This window comes from Dendropsophus ebraccatus, chromosome 3, assembly GCF_027789765.1.
Source record: "Dendropsophus ebraccatus isolate aDenEbr1 chromosome 3, aDenEbr1.pat, whole genome shotgun sequence".
Lineage (NCBI taxonomy): Eukaryota > Metazoa > Chordata > Amphibia > Anura > Hylidae > Dendropsophus > Dendropsophus ebraccatus.
This window is the reverse complement of record NC_091456.1, coordinates 195,942,689-195,953,493: the sequence shown is the minus strand read 5'-3', so window position 1 is coordinate 195,953,493 and position 10,805 is coordinate 195,942,689. Positions and strand designations below refer to the sequence as shown.

The window sequence follows — 10,805 nt, the reverse complement described above, 5'->3', positions numbered from 1 at the left end:
CCAGTGCTTCGGGGTGGGCTGGGGGTCGGGAAAGACCAGAGGCGAGGGAATCTGGCAGCGTTTTTAAAAGGATCATGTCACCGGCACCGATCAATTTAAGGGGGAAAAAAAGCTTTTAAGTACCTGATGCTCCATTGGATTTAACATCTAGAGTAGAAAAGAGGCCATTGACTATAGGCCAGGTAGCTTGACATTTATAGTAGTAAAAATTATGAAAACACTTGTAAAAAAAAGAAAATAATGGATAACCAAAGAATCAACAATTTGATGGATCCAAACCAGCATGGTATTACTGCGGGCCGATCATTTCAGACTAATCTCATTGCTTTCTTTATGTCGCAAAAAAGCTGGATGAAGGTGTGGGGGATATAATGTAAACTACAGGAGCTGATAGAGAAGTTAGAGAAAATTTGACCTAAACCCTGGATAGTTCAGTATATTTCTGGTTGGTATCAGAGGGTTGTCGGTAATGTCGTGTATTCCAAACAGAGACTGGTAACACGTGGTGGCCACAAGGATCTGTTCTGGTGACATAGGTAGGTAAGGATAGTGACATAGGAGAAGGGTTGATAGGTAAGGATAGTGACATAGGAGAAGGGTTGGTAGGTAAGGATAGTGACATAGGAGAAGGGTTGGTAGGTAAGGATAGTGACATAGGAGAAGGGTTGGTAGGTAAGGATAGTGATATAGGAGAAGGGTTGGTAGGTAAGGATAGTGACATAGGAGAAGGGTTGGTGGGTAAGGATAGTGACATAGGAGAAGGGTTGGTAGGTAAGGATAGTGATATAGGAGAAGGGTTGGTAGGTAAGGATAGTGATATAGGAAAAGGTTTGGTAGGTAAGGATAGTGACATAGGAGAAGGGTTGGTAGGTAAGGATAGTGATATAGGAGAAGGGTTGGTAGGTAAGGATAGTGACATAGGAGAAGGGTTGGTAGGTAAGGATAGTGACATAGGAGAAGGGTTGGTAGGTAAGGATAGTGACATAGGAGAAGGTTTGGTAGGTAAGGATAGTGACATAGGAGAAGGGTTGGTAGGTAAGGATAGTGACATAGGAGAAGGGTTGGTAGGTAAGGATAGTGACATAGGAGAAGGGTTGGTAGGTAAGGATAGTGACATAGGAGAAGGGTTGGTGGGTAAGGATAGTGACATAGGAGAAGGGTTGGTGGGTAAGGATAGTGACATAGGAGAAGGGTTGGTGGGTAAGGATAGTGACATAGGAGAAGGGTTGGTGGGTAAGGATAGTGACATAGGAGAAGGGTTGGTAGGTAAGGATAGTGACATAGGAGAAGGGTTGGTGGGTAAGGATAGTGACATAGGAGAAGGGTTGGTAGGTAAGGATAGTGATATAGGAGAAGGGTTGGTAGGTAAGGATAGTGATATAGGAGAAGGTTTGGTAGGTAAGGATAGTGACATAGGAGAAGGGTTGGTAGGTAAGGATAGTGACATAGGAGAAGGGTTGGTGGGTAAGGCTAGTGACATAGGAGAAGGGTTGGTGGGTAAGGATAGTGACATAGGAGAAGGGTTGATAGGTAAGGATAGTGATATAGGAGAAGGGTTGGTAGGTAAGGATAGTGACATAGGAGAAGGGTTGGTAGGTAAGGATAGTGACATAGGAGAAGGGTTGGTAGGTAAGGATAGTGATATAGGAGAAGGGTTGGTAGGTAAGGATAGTGACATAGGAGAAGGGTTGGTAGGTAAGGATAGTGACATAGGAGAAGGGTTGGTAGGTAAGGATAGTGACATAGGAGAAGGGTTGGTGGGTAAGGATAGTGACATAGGAGAATGGTTGGTGGGTAAGGATAGTGACATAGGAGAAGGGTTGGTAGGTAAGGATAGTGACATAGGAGAAGGGTTGGTGGGTAAGGATAGTGACATAGGAGAAGGGTTGGTGGGTAAGGATGGTGACATAGGAGAAGGGTTGGTGGGTAAGGATGGTGACATAGGAGAAGGGTTGGTAGGTAAGGATAGTGACATAGGAGAAGGGTTGGTGGGTAAGGATGGTGACATAGGAGAAGGGTTGGTAGGTAAGGATAATGACATAGGAGAAGGGTTGGTAGGTAAGGATAGTGACATAGGAGAATGGTTGATAGGTTAGGATACTGACATAGGAGAAGGGTTGGTAGGTAAGGATAATGACATAGGAGAAGGGTTGGTAGGTAAGGATAGTGACATAGGAGAAGGGTTGGTAGGTAAGGATAGTGACATAGAAGAAGGGTTGGTAGGTAAGGATAGTGACATAGGAGAAGGGTTGGTAGGTAAGGATAGTGACATAGGAGAAGGGTTGATAGGTAAGGATAGTGAAAGTAGGGAACATTAGGGTCCCATTAGATGGGCTGACCAATAATGTACATGAGCACCTATCTCCGAGATCGGCACCGGGACCGACAGGAAGCGTAGAGAGGTGATAGGCATCACTATTACACACAGCGATGTGCAGTCGGTGGCTGATGAATTTGGTGTCAGATCTAAAGACACGATCATTGTAATCAGCTGATCATTTTATCTATTACATGGAGCGAGAATCCGCCTGATTCGGTCCATTATAGCCCTTACCCTGCCCCCTAAGTAGACTGGGACAGTGGACTGATATCAGTACCATCCCCTACAGACAATTGCACTTCAGGATAATGTAAAAAAAGAAAACTGTTATAAGTATATTAAGATTTTTTGATTATTACTCAAAATAATTGGATTTTTTTTTCTTCTTGGCAGCTGAGTGTCCCCGGAGATCAGAGGGACATCAGATATCTCCAGATATTACAGCAGATGGTCAGATCACACAAGATACATATGAAGAACATTCTATTACCCCAGATATACCCCCAGCCCCTCACAGCAAAGATCTGGCATCTGATCCCTCTAAACAAGTCCCATCTACCGATTCTCGTCAGACAGTTAAGCCTAATAAGAAGCAATTTTCTTGTTCACACTGCGGGAAATGTTTTACTCTACCTGATCTTATTATACAGGTCCTAGCTGAATCATCAGAGAGTGTTAAGCGAAACAAAAGAGTTCACATGGGGCAAAAGAAATTTCCATGTTCAGAATGTGAAAAATGTTTTACCACGAAACCAATTCTTGTTGAACATCAGAGAATTCACACAGGAGAGAAGCTATTACAATGCACAGAATGTGGGAAATGTTTTACTCATAAGTCACATCTCCTTAGACATCATAAAACTCACACAGGGGAGAAACCATTTTCATGTCCAGAATGTGGGAAATGTTTTACTCAGAAAACCCATCTTTTTGTACATCAGAGAACTCACACAGGAGAGAAGCCATTTTCGTGCGTAGAATGTGGAAAATATTTCACTCAGAAACGGACTCACACAAGTTCACACAGGGGAGAAGCCATTTTCATGTGGAGAATGTGGGAAACGATTTACTCAGAAACGGACTCTTATTAAACATCAGCGAGTTCACACAGGAGAGAAGCCAATATAAAACACGAAGGGGCATATGTATCATTGTTTTTGTAGTCTATTTTTAGGGGGGGGGGGGTATAAAATTTTGCACAGCATTTATAAAGCAGTTTGCACTATTTTCGAGCAGTTTATGTGGGCTGCGCCATTTTTGAACTTTTTTCTATTTTTGGCTCAGCGGGGGGGGGGGGGGGGGGGGGGTGTTAGGGGCATGGTTTAAGTTAGCTACTTTTTTGCCAGATTTATCATGTGCAACTTTTTTTTTGTTTTCCACAAGAGAAAATAACCTGAAAAAATTGTGCAGTATTTATCAAGGCCCCTGCTCCAAATAATAATTTTTGCACATGGATCAGAGGTTTTTGTGCAGCGCGTAAAAAGTTCGCTAGCAGGAGAAAAAATGCGCTAACAATGTTTGAAAATATTGGTGTATATGTGCGTAGTGTATTAAAGTGTAGTGGGTATACGTGTGTCTAGTGTTTTACAGAGGAGTGTAGGGTATATGTGTATATAGTGTATCACTATGAGAAGGGTAGGGTTTAGGAATAGATATAACTTCCTGTCTTGTCTCTCCCTTTCTCTCTCTCACAAGAAGATCTCTAGAAAAACATTGCCCTCCCCCTTTTAAATCTTTTTTTGCACAACTGATTCTCGTTTTGCCAATGTAATGATGCATGTATTATTGTAAATCTTATTTGTTTGTCCAAGAGAAGGGCAATCCTTCAGCCATGGTTCCCTAGAGGTTTCCTCCACAGGGTTTTTTCCCTCTCCTGAGTGCTGGAGGGTCAGTTGAGGATTAGGTTTGTTTAGCACAATTTTCATAGTTTTTGCCTTATACTTTTATGGCATTGTAAATAGAAAAGTAAATAATAGAGATGAGCGAACCGGGTTCGGGTTCGGGTCGATCCGAACCCAAACGTTCGGTATTTGATTAGCGGGGGCTGCTGAACTTGGATAAAGCTCTAAGGTTGTCTGGAAAAACATGGATACAGCCAATGACTATATCCATGATTTCCACATAGCCTTAGGGCTTTATCCAAGTTCAGCAGCCACCGCTAATCAAATGCAGAAAGTTCGGGTTCGGATCGACTCGAGCATGCTCCAGGTTCGCTCATCTCTAGTAAATAATAATTATTAACTGTCACAGCTTTGGTTTGGCGGTTCAGAAGTCAGGTGGAAGTGTCAGGCTAGTTTTGGTGGACTAATTTTAATACATAGAGGATGTTAAACCTCATGGTGATGAACAGGCTGAGTCTTGGAAGTGATCAGTGGTAAAGATGTCATAATGGTAACGTCATCCACGGGTGGGCACAGCGGTAAAGCACAGGAATGAGAATATTCAATAGGGCCATTGGTGCTAGAATAGAAACCAGATCCCATTAAGTCGCCCCTCTGGTAAGGTGACCCTGGCCCAGACGGCTTCACCCTACTACAAGACCTTTGCCCACCCCCCTTCTTTGAGAAGATTTCCTCTCTGCATTCAATTCCCTTACTAGTGGTTCCACCCTTCCTCCTGACTCACTTTGTGCATATATAACAGTAATCCCCAAGGACGGTTAATATGTGTCTCTCTGTCAGAACTATTTGCCCCATCTCCCTTTTGAACCTGGATCTCAAACTGTTTGTTAAGATCCTTGCTTTTCGGATGACCTCTCTCCTCCAGGATATTATTCACCTTGACCAGGTCAGTTTTAGGCCGACTCGTGAGGCAAGGGACAACACTTAACATCATGCATCAAGTCGCAAGTTCCCGCCTCCCAGCCATGCTTCTCTCCACTGACATCGAAAAAGCCTTTGACATAGTAAGGTGTCCTCCACCATCTCGGTCCAAATATGCTGGCTTGGGTTGGTTATCTATACTCTTGTCCGTCCGCACAGGTCTCTGTCAATGGTCTTCTTTCCACGCCATTCGCCAATTCCAGCGGCACGTGGCAGGGATGTCCCCTTTTCCCCCTTATTTTTATCCTTACTCTAGAACCTTTCTTAAGCCATGTGCGCCATAACCTGTTTCAGGAGTACCCAGACGATCTCCTGCATACGCAGACGATCTCTTTTTCCTCGCTAATCCTACTGTCTCTTTACCTAACTAAAAAACTAGCTGTCTGAACTAGCTACCAACCAATCCTTGGCTAATCGCGAGATAAATCTACAAAAATCTGAAGCCATTAATATATCCTTACCTTCTCTGACAGTCCAATCCCTGGCAGCATCCTTCCCTTTTAAAACCTCCTTAACTTACTTGGAAGTGCAGCTCACCTCTAACATTGCAAACTTACATGAGGTAAACTTTTCTCCTATGTTAAAAAAAAGTCGCAGACGATTTGCAGAAGTGGCACAAGGGTACGTTTTCATGGTTTGGCCCATCTCCATTTTAAAGATGAATGTGCTCCCTCGCATTCTCTATGTGATTCAAGCTTTAAAGATTACTATACCCTTGATCTACTTCCGTCAACTCTCCTCTCTGCTTGCCAATTTCGTTTGGGCTCACAAACCTCCCTGCCTGGCCAGGACCAAACTCCGTTGTCCGAAGGCAAGTGGTGGAGTCGGATTACCCAACCTACACCAATATTATCACCACTCATCTTGCTAGGGTACTGGACTGGCGCAGACATGCTTCAACTAAACTTTGGGTCAAGGTTGAGGCCGCCAGCTCACCAGCTTCCCCTGCAGCGGCACCCTGGATACCTTGCTCTGCCCGTTTTGTGGGCACACACACTGAACCATTGTTCCCACGCTAAAAACAGTAGTTACTCACGGGAAATGATGTTTACCCGAATACATGACAGCACCACCAGAGAGAGAGAGAGGGACTCCGCCCCGAGGGACAGGAAACCTGAAGAGATAAGAGGGGCGGGCCTCAGTGAATTTCTGAGACCAAGGGAGAGAGCCCACCTTATTAGTAGCATTGTTTATAAAAGAAAACAAAAAAAAACATCCTCCACCAACGCAAAAACATTATATATATATATATATATATATATATATATATATACATACATACACACACATACACACACCCAGTGTACTACACCAGTGAAAAGAAAAAAGAAAACAAAGGGTGGGAATTCCCTGGTGCTATCATGTACTTGGGGAAACATCATTTCCAGTGAGTTACTACTGTTTTCCTGTTTTCCCCTTCAACATGACAGCAGCACCAGAGAAAGTTCCACAGATAGACTTAGGGCCCTATTCCATTATCATTAACGATGAACGATCTCAAACGACTGCTTTGCGAGCTTCTTAAAATCATTTGCAATGGTCTTTCATTTTAGTCGTTAGTGCAGTCATTTTGACCTCGATCGTTCGCTTCAAAGTGATTCAACGGAACCATAAACAACAGATTATCGTTCAAGTAAGTGGTGGAGAGTTATTTTTTTCCCCATTTTATCTGTCTCCAAAGGGCATATTCTTTTCTTTCTTTCGTTTATTCGTAAAAAAATTAATATTAAATGTTCTCAAGCAATAAATTTGTATATAATTGTATAATTGTAGAAAAAAAGATTGAGGCAACCTTCTTTTACATAGCAAACCGCCACTTCAGGTGGGCGCACGGCTTTTTTAGTACTCAATGTATCCCATTGCTCAACATACATTTTCCCAAGAAATACTTTGACTGAGCTTTCTCTTTAATTTGAGGCACAAAATAAAAAATCGCTGTTGTGTAAACTTCCTGCCACTTCCGGTTGGCGCCAAAATAAAAAAAAAAAAAAAAGCAACGCACACGTTTCTTTCCCTTTTTCGGACGCAATGTATCCCGGAATACTATGAGCAAGCTTTCACTGCGTTGCCCTCTTTAAAAAAAGCTGTTGTTGCGTAGCTATACTCTTCCAGCTAGTTATCTCTACCTGGCAATGCCCCAATCCGGGGGACGATCGAATAGGCCCTGTCCTCCGCACGCAATTTCTCGGGCCTCAGGCGAAAGGAATTACAATAAAAAATGCGTTTATTGAGACTGCAGCGGCCTTCACTTCCAGTTTGTGTTTGCGATCAAAAAGGCCCTGTCCTCCATACGAAAGTTCTCGGTCAAACACGAGGTCCATTCTAGGGCAAAAACCCCCCCACAAAAACATTCGGGGGAACCCCCCAAAAAACTCCTCGTATATTTGAATAAAAACCCACACACCGCTCGCTGCCACGTACCCTGTCTGTTGAGAACTACTACCGTGGTTGAGTTATCTGACATGATCTTTACATCTGAATTTCCAATATGCACGGAAGCAGCATGTAGGGCTTCTAACACAGCTGACAACTCTCAAAAATTTGACGACTTATGGTGCGTTTACACGTAACGATAATTGGCCCGATCGTACGATTAACGATGTCGGAGTAAAGTTTTTTTTTTCCTAACGAGCAGCGTTTAGACGGTACAATATATCGTACGGAAAATTCGTTTTGCGAACGCTTAAGCCTATCTCAAACATTGGTTAAATCGACGAACGACTGTTCACACGGAACGATTTGCGAATTTTTTGCGAACGACGATTTGATAACATGTTGAAAGATCAAAATGAGCGATGTATCGTTCGTCATTTGATCGTTCGCTGCGTTTTCACATACGATTATCGTTCGAATGCGTGTAAACGCACCATCATCTTTAAAAGTCTCATTCCAGACCCCCTGAAAGTTGAGAACGTCCAAGTGGGCCCCCCAACCTCTAGGACTAGCATCTGTCGTAAGGACTCTAGGGACTAAAGTTACCAAACTAAGCCCCACAGAGAGGTGATACTGTCTAACCATCAAGAGAGGTTGTCTAAAGTCTGGCTAGAGATAATAATCCGTTTATCTAATCCCTGAGGACAACCATCCCATTTAGGGCACTATTACATGGAGCGATTTTTAATGATTAACGACTAATCATAAACGATCGCAAACGAGATTGTTTATCATTCACCATATTACACAGAACAATGGTCGTTAGTTACGATCGTTACTATAATAGTTTATTCCTTCTGATCCCAGCAAAACAATGCACAATGTGCAATCACACTGAATGATTAGTGAAAAAATGCAGAACTTGAGCGAACGAATGTGGAATTACAGCGAACGATTAACGATAATAGGGCCTTTATTCAGTAACTGACTGTAAAGGCATAGCATGGATCTGGGCCCAGGTAACTGCTGGAATGGAAGCTGTAAGTAAGCCTAATAAAGACACACACCGGTCAAGTTGTAGTCAAAGGTTTTTGAGAGACCGCCATCACTGACGACTGTATTTTTTCTATCTTGTCCTCTGGAAGAAAAGATCGTTGACATGCAGAGTTCAGTATAATTCCCAGAAACTTCTTTTGCAGAACTGGAATTAAAGAAGATTTTTCATAATTTACAATCCAACCAAGCTTTTTTTTAGTATGGCAAGAGTCCTATCTATGAGACTTCTGCTGAGAACCAGAAAATCGTCCAAGTAAAGAATGAACAGACCTTGTCCTTCTATTATATGGGCTGCCATTTCTGACACGATTTTTTGTGAAGACTCTGGGAGCAATAGCGATGCCAAATGGAAGGGCCTGAAACTGCAGGTGTAAAAGCTTGTTGTCTATCCAAATTGCAATCCTCAGGTATTTTTGAAAGTCTCGTGAATGGGCACATGCAGGTAAGCGTCTTTTAAGTCTATAGGCCATAAAACAGTCTTTTGTGAGGAGGTTTATAGTTGACTTGATGGTCTCTATCTTGAACTTTTGGTACCTTACATATCTGTTTAGGGGTTTAAAATTTATGGTAACCCGGTAAGACTAATCGGATTTTTGCACCAAAAAGAGATTTGAGTAAAAATCTAGACCTATCTGGGACTGTGGTACAGAAATTACTATGTTTGTCCATTAAAGAGAGGCCTTCTATCTCTAAGGATTTTTGCCCCTCTCCCTCAAGTGATTTTTTGTGACCAGAAAACGAGTGGGTGGCAGGGAAACTAAATCGAAACTTAAGCCATCTTGGAAATACCCAAGAACCCAGGAGCTTCCACAAATCTTTACCCATTCCTGAGCGAAGTGGCGCAGCCTGCCACCCACTCGTTCCCTGACGTCACTGGGAGGAAGATTTCTTGTTAGCATCAGATTTCTTGGAGAAGAGGAACCCCTTTGACTTGTTGGTTCCCCTACCCAAGGTGGATCTGTCTGAGCCTCTTTTGCAAAAACCTCCTCTACCTTGGCCTCGAAAGCACCGATACAGTCAGAATTGGGAAGTAGAGGGAAAACCCTTCTTTTTATCGCCGTATTTCTCCAATTGATCATGTAACACAGGCCCAAAGGGAAAATTTCCCCACTTGTACTCATGTCGACACCGCAGCTGTTACTGGAAAGGAAACTAGCATGGTGGCTCAGTGGTTAGCACTGTAGCCTTGCAGTGCTGGGGTCCTGGGTTCAAATCCCACCAAGGGCAACATCTGCAAAGAGTTTGTATGTTCTCTCCGTGTTTGTGTGGGTTTCCTCCAGGTACTCCGGTTTCCTCCCTCACCCAAAACATAATGATAGGTGAATTTAGATTGTGAGCCCTAATGGGGGCAGGGAGTAATGCAATAATTGACATAAAGTGCTGCGGAATCTGTGTGCGCTATACAAATAAAAGCATTATTATTATAAACTGGAGTTGCCATAAGCTAGTGCCTTTCTGGAGGACCTGAAGGCTCAGTTACATAACCGCTCTGCCTGCTTCTTCGAGACGTGGTACTACTGCAACCAGTCTTAAACCAAAGAGACTAATACTTCAACATTCAAGACACCAATAGCCCAGTGAAAGGTTTCTTTCTTCTAGCTGGTGTAGTACAATAAGGAGGCAGCTATGGTAACTTCCTGAGTGTGGTGTGTAGATGTATAGCTATAGTGACCCATCTCCAGCATGGCGCCTCTCTATAATACAATAAAGAACAACCAATATATTAACAAATCTATATCACTATAATACAGGATCCATTCTCTGCCCGACCTTAGGGAAACCCCAAACTCCTTTATACTACAAATGCTCTACTGTGTACATATACAGCTCAGCTACATGTACATTACACATATACAGCTCAGCTACATGTACATTACACATATACAGCTCAGCTACATGTACATTACACATATACAGCTCAGCTACATGTACATTACACACATACAGCTCAGCTACATGTACATTACACACATATACAGCTCAGCTACATGTACATTACACACATACAGCTCAGCTACATGTACATTACACACATACAGCTCAGCTACATGTACATTACACACACATACAGCTCAGCTACATGTACATTACACATATACAGCTCAGCTACATGTACATTACACACATACAGCTCAGCTACATGTACATTACACACACATACAGCTCAGCTACATGTACATTACACATATACAGCTCAGCTACATGTACATTACACACATACAGCTCAGCTACAT

General features: G+C 42.8%; 1 protein-coding gene across 1 annotated transcript in view; it reads left to right on the top strand.

The window, feature by feature from the left end:
* LOC138786660 (uncharacterized) overlaps positions 1–10,805 on the top strand; it is a 68,071-nt gene that overhangs the window by 37,997 nt on the left and 19,269 nt on the right. The window contains 2 exon segments of the mRNA XM_069963637.1: positions 2,816–3,374; positions 5,002–5,107. Coding sequence (XP_069819738.1) covers positions 2,816–3,374; positions 5,002–5,107 — 665 coding nt within the window.